This window comes from Ichthyophthirius multifiliis, assembly GCF_000220395.1.
Source record: "Ichthyophthirius multifiliis unplaced genomic scaffold scaff_1120509251342, whole genome shotgun sequence".
NCBI classification, from domain to species: Eukaryota; Ciliophora; class Oligohymenophorea; order Hymenostomatida; genus Ichthyophthirius; species Ichthyophthirius multifiliis.
Window position 1 is genome coordinate 1 of NW_004085967.1, and position 17,879 is coordinate 17,879.

General features: G+C 15.9%; 2 protein-coding genes across 2 annotated transcripts, besides 40 other annotated features; both read left to right on the top strand. All coding sequences in view use genetic code 6, as the record gives it.

Annotated features, from left to right (window-relative positions):
• The first annotated feature begins 15 nt into the window (after nt 1–15).
• Nucleotides 16–101: a microsatellite.
• A 110-nt stretch (nt 102–211) lies between these two features.
• Nucleotides 212–260: a microsatellite.
• A 1,106-nt stretch (nt 261–1,366) lies between these two features.
• Nucleotides 1,367–1,407: a microsatellite.
• A 1,907-nt stretch (nt 1,408–3,314) lies between these two features.
• Nucleotides 3,315–3,371: a microsatellite.
• A 672-nt stretch (nt 3,372–4,043) lies between these two features.
• Nucleotides 4,044–4,092: a microsatellite.
• Nucleotides 4,093–5,151: 1,059 nt separating this feature from the next.
• Nucleotides 5,152–5,198: a microsatellite.
• Nucleotides 5,199–5,296: 98 nt separating this feature from the next.
• Nucleotides 5,297–5,336: a microsatellite.
• A 54-nt stretch (nt 5,337–5,390) lies between these two features.
• Nucleotides 5,391–5,423: a microsatellite.
• Nucleotides 5,424–5,514: 91 nt separating this feature from the next.
• Nucleotides 5,515–5,544: a microsatellite.
• Nucleotides 5,534–5,573: a microsatellite.
• Nucleotides 5,574–5,590: 17 nt separating this feature from the next.
• Nucleotides 5,591–5,636: a microsatellite.
• A 349-nt stretch (nt 5,637–5,985) lies between these two features.
• Nucleotides 5,986–7,042, top strand: IMG5_185340 (hypothetical protein; the record flags this gene model as incomplete). The annotated part of the gene is made up of 3 exons (XM_004027247.1): nt 5,986–6,081; nt 6,132–6,548; nt 6,638–7,042. The coding sequence occupies 3 exons, from the start codon at nt 5,986–5,988 to the stop codon at nt 7,040–7,042; spliced, it is 918 nt and encodes a 305-aa protein (XP_004027296.1).
• A 404-nt stretch (nt 7,043–7,446) lies between these two features.
• Nucleotides 7,447–7,516: a microsatellite.
• An 819-nt stretch (nt 7,517–8,335) lies between these two features.
• Nucleotides 8,336–8,371: a microsatellite.
• A 206-nt stretch (nt 8,372–8,577) lies between these two features.
• Nucleotides 8,578–8,628: a microsatellite.
• Nucleotides 8,578–8,632: a microsatellite.
• Nucleotides 8,633–8,636: 4 nt separating this feature from the next.
• Nucleotides 8,637–8,721: a microsatellite.
• Nucleotides 8,647–8,723: a microsatellite.
• Nucleotides 8,653–8,726: a microsatellite.
• Nucleotides 8,653–8,728: a microsatellite.
• Nucleotides 8,729–8,740: 12 nt separating this feature from the next.
• Nucleotides 8,741–8,791: a microsatellite.
• Nucleotides 8,754–8,792: a microsatellite.
• A 353-nt stretch (nt 8,793–9,145) lies between these two features.
• Nucleotides 9,146–9,189: a microsatellite.
• A 1,833-nt stretch (nt 9,190–11,022) lies between these two features.
• Nucleotides 11,023–11,109: a microsatellite.
• Nucleotides 11,040–11,132: a microsatellite.
• Nucleotides 11,096–11,152: a microsatellite.
• Nucleotides 11,098–11,153: a microsatellite.
• Nucleotides 11,125–11,212: a microsatellite.
• Nucleotides 11,213–11,983: 771 nt separating this feature from the next.
• Nucleotides 11,984–12,054: a microsatellite.
• Nucleotides 12,038–12,089: a microsatellite.
• Nucleotides 12,090–12,559: 470 nt separating this feature from the next.
• Nucleotides 12,560–12,641: a microsatellite.
• Nucleotides 12,562–12,632: a microsatellite.
• Nucleotides 12,573–12,658: a microsatellite.
• Nucleotides 12,607–12,658: a microsatellite.
• Nucleotides 12,624–12,801: a microsatellite.
• Nucleotides 12,630–12,694: a microsatellite.
• Nucleotides 12,638–12,694: a microsatellite.
• Nucleotides 12,652–12,760: a microsatellite.
• Nucleotides 12,720–12,798: a microsatellite.
• A 1,022-nt stretch (nt 12,802–13,823) lies between the features above and the next one.
• Nucleotides 13,824–15,650, top strand: IMG5_185350 (hypothetical protein; the record flags this gene model as incomplete). The annotated part of the gene is made up of 5 exons (XM_004027248.1): nt 13,824–13,902; nt 14,003–14,247; nt 14,356–14,403; nt 15,366–15,476; nt 15,603–15,650. 5 exons carry the CDS (start codon nt 13,824–13,826, stop codon nt 15,648–15,650), a joined length of 531 nt encoding a protein of 176 aa, XP_004027297.1.
• Nucleotides 13,926–13,998: a microsatellite.
• Nucleotides 14,250–14,346: a microsatellite.
• Nucleotides 15,651–17,879: the final 2,229 nt, after the last annotated feature.

A 17,879-nucleotide genomic window follows, 5' to 3' on the forward strand; every position in this document is an offset into this window, starting at 1 on the left:
TAATAAATAATAATAATATATATATATATATATATATATATATATATATATATAAAGATATTTATTATACATATATAAATTAATATATTTATATATATATACTTAAATAAATTATTTTTATTAATCTTCTATTAATATTTCTGATAGTATATATCTTTTTAGCTATTTTTCTTTATATTTATTAAAAAAATCAATAATATCTTTAAAATTTTTAACACTATCTTTGTACTCTAACCTATATTTTACTTAACCTTTATTTTCTATTATATATATTTAGTTATTTATATTTATATATTCTTATCCTATAATTTATATTAAATTTTATTTAATTATATTTAAATTTTTTATGTCAGCAATATAAAATTAAAAATTAGGTTAAATATTAATAATTTAACGAATTTATGAAAAAGATAAGCATTCTTAATTACATGTATTAATAACAGTTATTTATTTTTCATTCTATTAAATAATTTTTATATTTCTTTCTTATATATATTATATTTATGGTAATGAATATTAATTTATAAATTATAAAATCTTATTAAAATTAAGCTCTTTTTCTTTATAAATTTTAAGTTTATTTTCTGGTAAATTCAACATAAATAAAAATTCCTATTTATGATCTAAATTTATTAATGAATTATTTATATTTGGGAAACCTTAATTATTATCTATATAATAAAAATCTAAATCTTAAAAAAAAAATAAGCCTGCTTCTTCATATTGCTTGAATTCTTTTTCTTTAGTCTTTCCTACAAAAAATACTGAAACCTAGTTTTTTTACTTAATATCATTATATTCTTAAATTTTTTTAATTTAAATACACGGAAATGCGATTTTTTTTATAAATTTTAATAATATATTATATTCACTATTTTAAATTTTTATTTTAAGAGAAATATTTTATTTTTATTATTTACATTAAATCATTAAATTTTTTTACTTAATTATTATCTTTATAAAAATATATTGAGGGAAAATCTGTTATATTATGTTTTTATTTTAATGCTTTAAAATTATTCATAGCATCATATTTTGTAAATTACTAATATTTTAATTCATTCAAATTAGATATTTATTCATAATAATCTATTAGTTGTTTACATGAATGACAAGCTGAAACATAAAAAAGAATAAAGAAAGACTTATTTTATAATCTAAAATCATCAAAATCTAAATAACTTTTAAAATTTAAAATATTATTTTTATTAATGGGTATTGAATATCCAACTGAACAAAAGAATTATACTAATATTAATTAAAAAACTAAATACATATTTATTTTTTATATATTTAATTTAATTTATATATTAAATTAATAATAATATATACTCTTTATATTTATTCATAATAAAATGAAATCATGTTTTATATAAATATATTTATTTTTATTATATATAAATTTATAAAAAATCTTTTAATATATTAAAAAAATAAGATATTCATTTAAAATCTAATAAACAATTTCATTTGTTTTTTTTATTATTATAATTATTAAAATCTTAAATATTCTTTATATTTTTAGTATTTTAAATAAATATTACTAAAGTTTTAAACAAATGTCTTCTTTAATTCAAAATTAAATGAACGAAATATATTAAAATTTCGAGAGAAATTCTATAAATGAATACACAATAGATTTATTAGATTAATTAACTTTATAATATAATCAAGTATTTTTATATAAAATATTTCATTAATTATTTTTTAAAAATAAGGATTTTTAAATAGTAAAAATGTGGGAAGAATTAAATTCTTGTAAGTTTTCTTTAAACATATAAAAAGTATTAATTTATTCCAAAAGCAATTTAACAAAAATTTTAAGTTTATAAATTTTAAAAAATGAAGTTAAAGTATTTTTATTTAAAAAAAAATATATATATATATAAATAAATTCATCTATTTTCTTACAGATAAAATGGTTTTTATTAACAAATGAAGAAATATAAAAAATAAAAGATTTAATTCTATAAGAAATAGAAAATTTCACAATATAAAAAACAGACGATTTTACTGAAGAAGAAAATACGATTTTAATCTCTTTTTGTTAAATAATATGCGAAATAATAAAACAAGGAGATTATTTATTGGCTATATTATAAAGACTAATAAAATAAGCAACTGAAAATTAAAATTTATGTTACGCTTGTATGTTAATATTTAAATTTTTAGCGTAAAAAATAGCTTTTTTTATTTTAAAAAAAGAAAAAAAAAAAAAAAAAAGAAGTAAGAATTACATAACGATAAATATAATAAACGAAAAAAAAAAAACTCAAATTTAATCATAAATAAATGAAATCGATAAATGTATTTTTGCTTTAACATTTTTTGTAATAGATAGATTTATAGAATCTTCATAATAAATAAAGGACGAATTAATATAAATAAGTTTAGATGTATTATATTTATATTTAAAATAAGAAGATTAAATCTTCACACGTGAATATGCCGAAAAGATATTAGGTTTTAGTGATTAAAGTTTTTTAAGAGATTAGTGTATTTTATGTTTAGAAAAATATATATTAGTAGATACAAATATAAAAAAACTTGATTTTATATTAAAAATAAACGAAATAATAAAATATTATATTCCCCAAAATATGGATATATTAGCCTAATATTAAATTATTTGTGAAAATATGAAAGATCATGAATAAAACTTTTTAAAAATGTGTAATTGCATAAATTTGTTTTATGTAAATTATTTCAATAAGCTTTTTTCTAAAAATATTTTCAAAGATTTAATTTATTAATAAGATAATTATTTTAAAAATATCTTTTTATTTGGTCTCTCTTATATTTTAAAATTCACTTTTCTAGATTAAATGTAAACAGATAATATTGAATTTTGGATTAATATAATAACTAATTTAAAAAATGATGAAGACATAATGGCTGATTTATAAAATATACTTGAAGAGTTAACTTATAAACTTTTTTCCAAATTCTAAAGGCCTATATAATATAATATTTTAATTGATATTTCAAACAATGGATCTATTATATTCTAAAAAGAATAAAATGAAGATTTTTCGCTTTTTGAAAATCAAAAGAAATTAACTTTATTGCTCTTGGAAATAAATTATGATAATATTCATTAAATTATTATAAGTAAATTCGAAAAAATGGTAAACATAAAATAGTTAATAAAATATTTTTTATTTTAAGATTGATGGTTCAGAATGGAATACATAAAATATTTAATCTTTTGGATATGTTTTAGGTACTTTAGGAGAATTAATCAATGACGAAGTAAATTTAAGGAATTTTAGTTTGTAAATACTAAAAGTAATTTAACAAATGATTAAAAATAAATATATATATATAAATATAATATATATAATATATATATATATATATATATATATATAATTCTTTAATATAGAGTTACCTAAATTTAATTGAACTTAGAAAAAATAAATAGTCTAAGGCTTTAATAATAAATAGTCTACTTTTTTGTTGTTCTAAACTTTCAAAATACTTAAATTCAAATTGGAATATGTTAGAAATAATATTTAAAAAACTAATTTATTTCTTTAACGATGAAATAGAGGCAATTAAGGTAAAAATATTACTCTATATAGTCAAAAAACCAAAAATACAAAAAAAAAAAAATCTTATTTTGTATATATACTTTTTTTAATTTTTATATTAGAATGCCTCTATTGAATATTTTAAAATTTTTTGTTCTATTTATTATTAATTTCTATATTCCTAGAAAAAAGATGGAGAAATATTTTTAAATTATTTAATTTTAAACTAATCGAGTATAATTAAAAATATGAGTTATCCTTAAAAATTATTATTTTTTGAAAGTCTTTTTATAGTTATGAATAATATTAAAAACTAAGAATAAAAAATATAATTTTTTACTTCATTATTTTAATAATTTAAAGATATCTTTAAACAATTTTCATAAAATTTTAACTAAATTATAGAGAAATAAACATACATATAAATCAGAACAATATTAGATATTTTCTAACTATCATCAAAGTATATGCCCGAAGAGTTCTTAAATTAAATAGGTAAGATAATAATAAATATATTATTATTTATATATATATATATATATATATATTATTATAATATTTAAAAAACCTAATTATATTATATTATTATTTTTAATATAATAAGGTGATTTAAATATTTTTCTTAAAATGAAATAATATATAGAAGCTGAAAATTTAAATTATATTGAAACAAATAAAATTAATATCTCTAATAACTTTACTTTTTATTTAAAAGAGCTTTTAGTGTAAATAATTGCAAACCTAATAGATGGAATAGATTAATGTAACGAATAAATACTTTCAATAGCAATTTAAATGATTAGTTAACATCAAAACTTAAACGACTAGATAAAAGATTAATCAACATTTTTGCTTTTTTAGAATATAATTAAACATCTAAATAGTAATCAAACAATACAAATTTTTTAAATGTTCTTAATTAGTGCATCTAATTTAGTTAAATTTCCTAATTTGTACAATGAATTTTATTTGAATATATATTAGTTTTTACTATAAATGTCTTAACTTCATTCTTAATGTAATATTGTTGATATTTTTTATTTTTTTATTTTTTTAATTTAAAATTTTATAAAAGATTTTGTCTAGTAATTTTTAGAAAATAATATGATTTGTTTAATACTTACTTCAAGAATAATTGAAAATGAAAAAAGTATATATTTACTTGCTTTAGAAACTATGCTAAATATAATAAAAGTTTAATAATTTTTATTTTTTATAATTATTTTTATATAATAAAAGTCTGTAAATAGTTCAAATAATAACGTAATATAATCTTTCTATTAAAACTACATAGGAGATATTATTTAAAGTATATTTCAAGCAATTTCAGATGGCTAACATAATGAAGGATTTAAGTTATTTTGTAAAATATTAATTCAAATATTTAGTGTAATTGATAAAATGGAGGTAAAACAAAGAATTAAAATAAATTATAAAAAGTTTTTATTTTAATATATTAAAAATTAGTTAAAGAATAATTATAGAATATAAAATAGTAAATAAACTATTATAAATATGATATACGAAAGCTTATATGAATTTAAATAATAAAAATAAATGATAAATTTTATAAAAAGCTAAAATATGATTGAAAATATGGTAGATACATATACATCTAATTTTAAAGTATAATTTTATTTTTATAAATATAATTTTTTTATTTATTACAAAAAAATATAATATAATTTTCCTTAATTAATTAAATTAGAATTAAGTTAAAAATATTATAATTCTTTTAGAACAGATTTAATGATATATTATATAAAATTAATTTAACATATTTGAAAATTATTTTAAATATTTATTTTTTCTTATTGTAATGTCTTAAAAAAAAAATTATTCTAATTATATATATATATATATTTTTTTTTACATATATTATTTTATTTAATGAAAGAAAATAAAATAATTCAATATATATATATATATATTTATTATATTATGTTTTATAATAAAAAACTTTGAATAGGTCAATTTATTTAAAAATATTTAAATTCAAAAATTTTAAATTTTATTGATTTTAACACTTTTATTAATTTTTATATAATGAAAAACATATCTTATTAAAAAAAATTATAATTTAAAAATAAATCTTAATTAAAATTTCAATTTATTAATATTATTACAAGATCAATTCTTTTATTAAATGATAAATATTATACAAACTATAATATTAATTATTTTATATTATTTCATTATATCCAAAAGTCGTATATATAAATATCATACATTTATATTATTACGAAGAATAAATACTAAAATAATTTTTAACAAACCTTCTAATAACAAAATAATTATATTAATATAAACTAAATCGCTATAATAATTAAAAAACAAAAAGAAAACACCTTCATTTTCCTTTATTTTTTTAATATAAAATTTTATATTTGAAATTAAAAAAATAATTATATAAATAAAATTAAATAAATTAAAAAGACTTAATAAAAAAAAAATGTCTAAATAAAATACTCCATAAAAACTAAATGGATAATCTCCTTGTAAAAAGATGAAACTGAATGACTCTGACGCTTTAGTCTAATTAAAACAAGTAAAAAACTAAAAATAAATCATATATTATGAAAAAAAATAAAAAAAAAGTACACCACAGTAGTTGCTGATACAGGAGACTTTAAAGAAATAGCTTAATACAGCCCTGAAGATGCCACAACAAACCCTTCTTTAATTCTCTAAGCTGCAAACAAGCCTGAATACGAGAAATTAATAGACGACGCCATAAACTGGAGTAAATAAAACTATAATAGATTTTTTGCTCCCGCCTAAGCTCGTAGTTCTATAAGAAAAGGAAAAAAAAAAGAAGAAACGAAAGGAAACGAATAAGCCGAAGAATTTGATTTCGGAAAACTTTCAGTTGAAAAACAAGGCTAGTTTTTATCTTTTGTCGCTGATGTTGTTTGTGTTAATTTTGGAAAGGAAATTCTTAAATTAGTTCCTGGAGTTGTTTCTACAGAAGTTGATGCAAGGCTTTCTTTTGACAAACAAGGAAATATTAATAGGGTATATATATATTATGTTTTTATAATATTTGTGTCTATTTGTATATTTTTTTTTTTTTTAAAAAAAAAAAATATTTTTCTTTTCAAAAGGCTAAAAATATCATTAAATTGTATGAAGAATTCGGAATTTCAAAAGATAGGATTTTAATTAAAATTGCCTCCACTTGGGAAGGTATTAAAGCTGCAGAAGCCTTAAGAAAAGATAAAATTAAATGCAATTTGACTTTACTTTTTTCTTTTGCTTAAGCTGTCGCTTGTGCTGAAGCTTAAGTCGCTTTGATATCTCCTTTTGTTGGAAGAATCTTAGATTGGCATAGAAGTAAAAATCCTGACTAAAACTTTAGTGATGAAAGAGATCCGGGAGTTATTAGTGTATAGAAAATATACAATTACTACAAAAAATTTGATTATAAGACTATTGTTATGGTAAAAATTTATGTTTTTTGTTTTTTTTTAAATAACAAAAAAGGGGGCTTCTTTTAGAAACACTAGTGAAATCATTAATTTAGCTGGATGTGATAAATTAACTATTTCTCCAAAATTACTTGAGGAATTAAAAGAAATGAAAGAAAAGAATATTGAATGCAAATTAAGTAAAGAAAAAGCTTAATTAGACGAAATTTAAAAAATTTAAATGGATGAAAAAGCTTTTCGTTGGTTACATAATAGTATTTTTTTGTTATATTCTAAAATATATATATATATAAATATTACTTTTTTAAAAAAGCTGATCCAATGGCTGTTGAAAAATTATCTGAAGGTATTAACAAATTTGCGGAAGATGTAGTTAAATTAGAAAAACTTATTGAAGGAAAACTAAAACATTAGAAAAAAAAAAGTAGATAAATATAATATTATTAACTATTATTTTTTATTTACATATTAATAAATAATATTAAAAAAAAATTAATATTATTTTAATTATTTATATAAAAAAATTAATTTTTATTTATTTATTTAAAATAAAAATATATACTAATATATAATATATAAGTATTATCATATACCATTTATTTTCATAGTAATTTCATATAAATGTTGACGTATATTAGAATATTTATTTATTGCTTCATCCGCATCTATAAAATTACAAATTTCATAATCTATTTCATCTTCTGATTAACTACAATCATTAGAATTATTTATTTAAGGAAAAATAACTTGTGTATTAGTTTTTTTTTATTATTATTTCTTAAGAGTTGGATATGAAACTGATATTTCATCTTTAGGGACATCTTTTTATAATTTATATTAATATATATCCTTTTTTTATAAAAAAAGAGAGAGAAAATAATAATACTATTATCAAAATTTATATTGCTTAATGATTCATCTTTAATGTTTGTATATAATGTACTATTTTTTATTTTTTTAAATTAACTTTTACTTTTATTCTTACTAAATTTTTTTTATTTAATAATTTTTTTTTTTTTTTTTATTTTAGAAATATCATAAATAACTTTATTTTTTTCTTCTTAAAGCTATTTTTATTTATTTTATTTTGCTATTTTTTAAGCTCTTTGTTAAATTTCTTATTGAAATTTCAATTTTTTATCGACTTTTTCTTATTAGCGAATATATGATTTTACTTATTCTTAATAAGCTAATGACTTTTTTTTTAAAAAAAAAAATTAATATAAATAGAAAAACTAAATAAATTAATGTATACTTTAGCATCTTCAATATTAAATTAGTTTTATTCTTCTTAAAAAGTTTTAATAATTTTGTTTTAAAAATTTAATGTTCCTTTTATATTTTATTATTTAATCATTTTTTTTAAATATAATATTATTATTAATTTTTTATTTTTAAATTTTTATTTTTTTTTTAAAAAAAATATTAAAATATTATTATTGCTTAAATATAATGATATGACTATAAAAATAAATAGATTAATTAAAAAAAAAAAAATTATTAATATAGTTATTATATAAAAGTTTCAATCATCTTCATAACCACCACTACCATCTTCTTCAAAATCTTCAATTTAATTATTTTCTTAAATATCATACAAATCTTAAATAGACTAAATATATATATATATATTTATATATATTATATAAATATATATATAATATATAAATAATAACTTCTTCTAATTTTTATTTTTTATTTTCTTTTTCTTCTTCTTCTTTTTCTTTTTCTTTATCTTTTTTTGTTTTCTTTTTTTTTTTCTCTTCTGTATTTTCATTTTTTTTCTATTCCATTTTTTGCTATTTTTTTGTTGCTTTTTTTGCTATTTTTTAAATTATAATTTAATTATAATTTTTTAAAGAAAATACAATATTTTTCTTCAATTAATCGAAAAACATCTAAATAAGAATATTCTTTAACTAATTAAGCTTTTATTTTTTTTGATTTATCAAGTAATTCTGGTGGAAATTAATTTTTATATTTAAAAGATAAGTAATTAATAAATCCTTTTCGATCTTTTTAAAGTTCTTTTTCTTCTTCTTTTGATCTTATTTTAATATCATTATTAAATAATATTCTATCATATTCTCTTTATCTTTTTTTTCTTAAAATAATTGCTTTAATTGCTAAATTCTTTTCATTTTAAGGTATATTATATACTATTTTCGGAAACTCAACATTCTTATATTTTTTTTTAATATTTAATATTATTTATTTTAATCAATTAAATAAATATAATTTTTATTTTTTTACTGGATATGAACATATATCGGTATATTCTGATTAAATAAAATTATATACTTAATTTGAATTATTTTATTCCATTTTTTGTTTTGTTTTATTTAATAATATTAATTATATTTATTAATGAAAATTATCTTTATAAATAATTTTTTTAGTTTAAAAAAAAAATAAAAAAAAATAATAATAAAATTAAATAAATAAACATTATTAAAAAAAAAAAAAAAAAAATAGATTAATAAATGAATAATTATCTAATAAATGATAATAATTTAGTTTCAAATAAATAAAAAAGATTGCTTTAATTAAAACCAAGCACGCCTTATAAAAATAAAAGCACTCACTAATTAACTAAATAAAACTTTTTTTAAACTAAAACACCCAAATTAAATTTAAAAAGTTATGAAAATGATCACACAATAACAACTATAGAATAAATTTAAAAATTAAAAGAGGAATCTATTTAATAAATTTTAAATGGTTAAATATTATAAGGATTAGATTCAATAGAAAGCTGTAATATATAAAAAATAAATACTATATAAATAAATATAATTTTTTTTTTAAAAAAAAAAAAAATAACAAATAAAATATAAAGTAATTTTAAAAATCGAGCATTAATATAAAAAAAATTCATAAGAATTTATATAAATATATAATAATATATTATAATTTCTATGTGATCATTCTATGAAATTACTTTCAGAATTTTAGTTCGAAAATGCTTAATAAATTTTAGTTTTTTCAATAAAAATGACTGACCCTAAATTATATATTGAAAAAGTTAAATAAAAAAAAATAACTTATTTATTCGTTTTTTTTTTTTTTTTTTTTACAAAAAATATAATATATATATTAATTAAATATAATAAAAGATACCAGAAAAAAGAATATTAGCATTAAATAATATAGGATGTGTATATAGAAGAACTGGGAATTTAAAAAAAGCAAAAAAAGTTTTAGAAGAAGCCTTAGAATTAATATTATAATTTCCAAATATTATGTACACAGGAATTACTTATTTAAATATAACAGCGGTTTATTCTTAAATTGCAAATCATTAAAAAGCTGCTGAATATGCGAAATAAGCTATCATTGAATGTTAGAGAGAACTTTTGGAAATACTCGGATTAGGAGAAGATTAGATTAAAAAAGAAGATTTTTAATAAAAAGTTAGATATGCAGGTATTAGTTATCATAATTTAGGTTGTGAAGAAGAATATTTAGGAAATTTTGAAAAATGTATTGATTTTTATAAATAAAGTTTTAGTTTATTAGAAGAATATGGACTTTCTTAAGATGAAAAATTATATAAGAAATTCAAAAATTCATATGAAAATGCTTTAAAAAAACATTTTAGAGGAAAAAAATAATAAATTTATAATTCTTATTAAGATTTAGAATAAAGTATACTAAAAAATAAAAATTTAAATAAAACTTAACTATTAACAAAACAAAATAATTTCTTTAATAATGAATCTATTTTTAATAAATATACTATAAAAAATAAAGCTAAATTATAGTAATATATATAAATTTTTATAAATAATTTTTTTTTATTTTAAATAATTAAGATAAAAAAGACCTAACAGTGCATTTAATTTATAAAATAAAAATGACACAGATTCTAAAAATAAATATAAAAAGTAATAAGAATAAAAACAAAAATATAGTCGTTTAAGAGATTAATAGAATTTCAAAGATTTTAGCATTAATGAAAAAAGTAATTCTAAAAGTTAAAAAATAAATAATTTTGATGAAAACAATGAAATTTAATAAATTGCTCAAATTGTAGATTGGAGTGATTCTGAAAATTCGTAATATAAATATATATATATATATATATATATATTATTATATTTATTATTATATATATATTTATATGTATTTATATTATATATATATATTTTATTTTATATAAATATATTTTTTTAATCAAAATATTTTTTTTTCTTTCTTTTTAAATAAAAATATTTTATTTCTAATATTTTTTAAATAAAAACATTTTATATTGTTTATTGTTTCATTTTTTTTTTGAATAAAAATATTTTATATTTATTTATTATATAGTGAAGATGAAAATTCTAAAATTTAAAGAATTTAATTTTTAAAATCAATAAATAATTATGGAGTTAAACTTTAAGATTAATAATAAAAAAATGTAATATATTTATTATATTATATTTTTTATATAATAATATAAAAGATTTATGAAAATATAGAAGTTGAAGTAAAGATAGTAAAATTAGTTAAAAATTATATTGATTATTGTTAAAAAAGATAAAATTAGATTTTAGTAAAATAAATTAAAAATATTTTTATATTTTTTTTTTAAAAAATAAAATATATTATTTTAAAGTTTAAGAACATAATTTTAAAAAAAGAAAGAAAATTAAATGCACAATTGCTTTAAGAAAGTAAATAGTAGTATTAAGAAAATATTCACTATAATTAATAATAATAATAATAAGTTTAAATACAATAAATAAATAATTAACAGGAAATCATTGAAAACAACATTTAATAATAAGAGAATATTATTATTCCAATAAATGATGAAGCTGTAAACGGTTATTCTAAATTAAATACAGAAAAAACATTAAATTAAAATGATATTAATAATTAAAATTTATATATTTAATTGGAATAAAATTAATATCACAAAAACAAAAACAGTTAAGACACAAAAAGAGAAATAGAGAATATGAGAAAAAAAGCAAATAGTAGTTTTTTATTAGTTTCGAATACACCAAAAATGGCTACATTTACACCTAAAAATACATAAAAATAATATATAGATTAAAATAAATAAAAAATATTATAAAAATAATATTATAATTATAGAAAATAATTATAAATTTAATTAAAGAAAAAAGTAAAATTAATTTTTTTTTACTTTTTATTTAAATGAAAATAAAATTAAAAAGGAAGAATTATTAATTTAACAAGAAAATTAAAAAAAAAAAGATAAAGCTTGTGTAACTATTTAAAAATATTTTAGAGGAATATTAATAAGAAGAAAAATTAAATTCAATAAAGAAAATAATAGTAAAATAATAGTATATAAATAAATATAAATGTTAAGATATTTAGATGATAATAATTTAAATTTTGCAGATGCTAAAAAAAAACATTTTAATGTGATAGCATTAGTAGATTAAAATTATAATAATTTATATTTAATATGCAATAATTTACAAAATGAAGAAAAAAAAAGTGAATAGCAATTAGATTTAAATAACTTATTAAGATTCAAATAAAAACTAAAAGAAATTAAATATCCTTTTAATAATTTTAAAAAAATATCTTATTTAAAGTATTTTTGTTAACAAATAATTTCATCTATTTTTATAGAAGTATAAAAATAAAAATAAATAAAAAAATATCTAAATATCTAAAAATAAATATAAATATATAAATATATAAATATATATATATATATTTATATATATATATTTTTATATTTTTATATTTTTATATTTTTATATTTTTTTCAATGAATTTATTTTAATTTTTTTATTTTATTTAATTTTTTATTTTTTATATATTTTATATATTATTTTATTTATTAAATATTATATTTTATAATTTTTTATATAGAATGATAGAATAATAATTGAAGGTATAACTGATACTTCTTAATTTTCGAGATAAAATAGTTTAAAAAATTAAAATTTGCATCTTTTGGAAACGATTTTGTTAAATCCGCTTTATTTATTTAATCAAGTATTCGTGGAGTAATAGAAAGACGAAAATACAAAATTTAAAAAGATAAGCGAATAGAAACTATAAAAACATTTGTATTTTTACTTGATAATACACACACTATTATCCGAATTTTTATCTAGGAAGTAATATCTACAAAAAAATTATAATTAACAGGAAAAAATCTTACAAATAAATTAAATTTTAATGTTTTGCCTTTTGATAAAATAATATTTTAAATATGGAAGGATTTTGATAGTTCTACTATTTAAGAAATAATTGACATTCGTCCAAAAAGTTCTTTTATAAAATATTCTAGTAATGCCTTGGATATTATATAAGAATTTAAAAATAGATAACTAGAAGATAAAAACTTCCATAATTTACTTGTCAATTAAAAAGCTCTAGCTAAAGTTTAGGCTATGATAAGAGGAAAACTAAAAAGATATGAATTCAAACTATTGTTAGAAAAAAGTAAAAATATGGATAAAGATATTGCCAATATTTCTAAAAAACTCGATATTTATTAACATAAAGTTTATTTTTTTAATTTACATTTTAATAAAGTCAAAAAAATACTTGCTTTAAAATGCAAAAAAAAAATTCCTTTGAAGATATTATTTCTCAAGAATAGGTTTTTTTTATATATATGTGATATAATATATTCAATATAATAAAAAGAAATTATATTCATATTTTAATATGAGTGACCTTAATTTTTACGGCAGAATATTACTTTAAAAAACAAGTCTTAAAATAGTAAAGGATTAATTAAAAATACAAAGTCCGAGAATAGAAGAAATAATCTCCAAATATTTAAATAGAAATTAATTAAAAATTAGGAGAAGATTATAGTATTAAGGATTAAACTTTAGAAACTAGAAAAATTTTTAATTAAAGAACTTTAAGATCATATATGAACAAAAGAAATTCCTTAATAAACTATTATCAATACGAAACTAAATAAAATGAAAATGTTATTGAATCAAAAATAGGTATTTTTATTTTATTTAAATTAATATATATATATATATATATATATATATATATATATATATATATATATATATATATATATATATATATATATAAAAGGGGATGATTATGCTAAATTAATTTAAAAAATATTCAGAAAATTTGTTAGCTTTAGAAATAAAAATATATTTTAAACCAAAAAAATTAAAGAACATGAAGATTTACAAATGCGAGCTTAAATGACTCGACCTTCTTCTGATTATTCGAAAGTTATACTTAATTTTATGAATGCTTTTGAAGATAATGCTAATGTCGAATAGGAACATATTGAAAAGCCTAAATAAGATGGTATTTTAATTGAAAAAGTAAATAAAATAATTAATTTTTTCTAAAAAAAATAAAAATATTTAATTTTTTATAAAAAATAAAATAAAAAATAATTAATTTTTCATAAAAAAAATAAATTAATAAAGGACTAAATATATAAAATTGGTGGAATTATATTCTCGTTTGATATATATGTAAATAATGATTATAAAAGCATTATTGTTGTTGGGATTATTTTAGATGATGAATAGAATACTTTAAAAAAAATTATTATAAATTAAAGTCTTTTAGCTTTAAAGGAATGGAACGAGAATATATTTAGATAATCATTTTAGGTTTAAATATAAATGTTTTATTATATTTTTATAAAAAATAAAAAAAAGGAATTAATTTTAGATTAATTAAGATATGATGGAATAAATTTATTTTTTTAATAAAATTTATAATAATTTTAATTAATAATCAGAAACAAACTAAGAAAATCTACAATTTAATTAAAATACTAATTAGAGAATATAAAGTTTAGTTGATTTAATAGATGGATAAAAGACTTATATTGAGCTTCTTACAATATAAACAAAATAAAATATATTTTATAAGATATATTTCAATATATCTTCTCTTTAATTTCATATTTAACCTTTTAATGAATAGTAAATATAATTAGGAAAAGGATATATCTTATATTTAACATGGTTTAGAAAAAACAATTTAAAGTAAATAGTAGAAGATAAAAATATTTAATAATTAAAGAAATTTTGGTAACCTATTTTTGAGGAAATTTGTGAATAAACCGAAATAATTAATTATGAAGCAAAAAATTAGTCGTGTAGTTATAATGTGGAAGATATTAAAAATAAAGCTGAAAGTATTATGGATGAATATTTTATTATTAAAGTCTAAAAAAATTGGAGGAAAAAACTACTTCTAAATAAACTAGAATAAGTTATTAATATACATTGCAACTAATAAATACATATTTATAATGAAATATTTATTATTAACTAACTTTATTTTAAAATTCAATATTATTTACTTAAATAATCAAATGAACTTAAACTTATTATTACTAAACTTCCTCGAAAATAAAATAAATTATAAAAAAAAGTTTTTTTTTTTTTTTCCGAAAAATAAAAATAATAATAATAATAAAAAGGTCATAAGAGTTAATTATTTAAAAACAAAAGAAAACTATCTTGCTTAGAAAAATTAAAAAAACAAAATCGCAAGAGATGATAATATTCCTTTATTTTTAACTGAAAATCAAGTAATTATATATATATTTATTTTACCAAAAAATAAAATTCTAATAGTGGGAAGATATTTAAGGATTACATGACAATAAATATTATTAAAAAATATTTAAATAGTTTATAAATTACCTCTAATAAAGGATGATTATATCATTTACATGCCAAAAACTACTTATTCAATGTTTTGATTAAAAAATTGTTATAGAAGAAGAGAAAAATTACATCTCTTAAAAAGATTAAAAAAAATTAAATTTAAGTAAATATTAAGTTCAAAATCTTTATCTAATAATAAAATCTGTCTGTTATATATAAAAATAATATAGGTAAAATTAATACAATATAATAATTATTTAAACAAAACAAAAAAATAGGTAATATAAAAAATAAGAATGGACATAAATTAAAATCTAAAGAAAAAATAAAAACATTTAGAAAACGAAAAATTAGGTCCTAAAGTTAAAAGAACATTTAAAATGATTTAAAATAAAATGTATATAGTAAATATATACCAGAAAGATAATAAATATACATTCGACTTAATAGAAATGGAAAAAAGACGAGAATCAAAAAATAAATATAATGTCCAAATGTAAAAAACTGAATCTTATAATAATAACAATAATACTTAATAACTATAAAATATTCGCCAAAAATAATTAACTATTAGAAATAAATAGACATCTAGTCAAAATTAAAAACACTTACTTTAATTAGAATAAGCTAATTCTTAAAAAAATAACGAAAACACTAAAAAACCTATAAAAAATAAAATCAGAGGATAATATTTATATAATTAAAATTAACTTCTTAATTCTTAGTCTAAGCCTTTTGCTGATTTTCTTCTTACAAAACTTTCTATTAAAGGAGCGTCGGAAATTTACTTTAAAGAAAATTAATATATTACTATTAAAAGTAATCATAATGCTTTACTTTAAGTAAATATACATATATATTTAATATTTTTTTTTTTTTTTTTTTTCAAATAAAAAGGAAATATAAGAACAAGATTAATAAATAGATGAAAATGCATAAATAGAATAAGTAGAATAAAAAATAGTATAAAATACAAATATTTCGAATGTAATACATTACGTAGAATGTTAAAAGGAAGGAAATCAAATTGTTTATAATGTTCTTTATTAGGGTGAAAGACCAAAACATGAAAAACAAAAAAACGTTAGGCATGGCAATAAGATGATGATATAGAAAACTAATAGGAAATTCAGTAAGAAAATTTAGTCTAAATAGATATAAACTTAAACTAAATAAAGAAATTATATCCCACCATAAATTCAAAATCGTAAAATTTAATGACAATAATAAGTGAGTAATTAATATAAGGAATATAAGTCAATACAGAAGGAAATATATAAATAGACAATACTAAAATAAATAATAATTGTGTTCAAATAACTGAAAATACACTCGATGTGGAAGCACTTAAAGAAGAAAACAAAAAAGATTATATGATAAATGATAAAGTAGAATAAAAGAAACCTGAACATAAGAAAATATTATTAAAATCAACAAAATTCTTTTCTAAAATTAAATATTTAATAATAATTTATTTAATAGAAAGAAAAATCCAAAAAATAAACCCGAATTCATACGATACAGTATTTGAAGAATATGAATAGTTATATTAAATAAACTGTATTAATCTATCTTCCAAAAATAATATAGAGCCTGTTGTTTGGGAAATTTCACCTGAGGAACTATTTATTATATCCGAAGGACTAAAAGAAAATATCGAGAAAGCCAGATTTTTAATGCATAGATTATAAATATATGGAAGAGATATTATTTTTGTTGTTAAATCTAAAGAAAATATAGCTAAAATAAAACCATAAAAAAACCTTTTTATAGTATATGAAAAGGCTTTAGATCCTATTTAAATACACTTTAAAGGAAAAATATATAGGAAAAATTATAAAGAATATAAATCGGAAATTAGGATAATTGGTAATGATAAAATTATACATAAATGTATTCCCGAAGAACTAAGAAATATGAATTAATATTATATTCTTTATTGTGTAGATACTAAAGATATTGACAGAATGTGGGAATTTATTGCCTGGAATCTTTAAACTTTTGAAAGATACTCAAATAAGTTTTAAAAATCATTATTTGAAAAATATTATAATGATTATTAAGAAATAACTATTGAAGTTATAGCAAAATTCTTCGATATTGATTTTAGTAATTAAAAAATTATCATGAGTTAAGGTGTTATTGAATATTTGGATAAAAATAGAAATTATTTATTATAAAAATAATAATTGAGAGATTATTAAAAAAAAAAAAAATCATAATGAAAAAAAAAAAATACATTTATTATATATATATATATTAATTCTTATTTTATTTTTAGAAATTTTTTCATTTACAAGATTATTCAATTAAATTCTTTAATA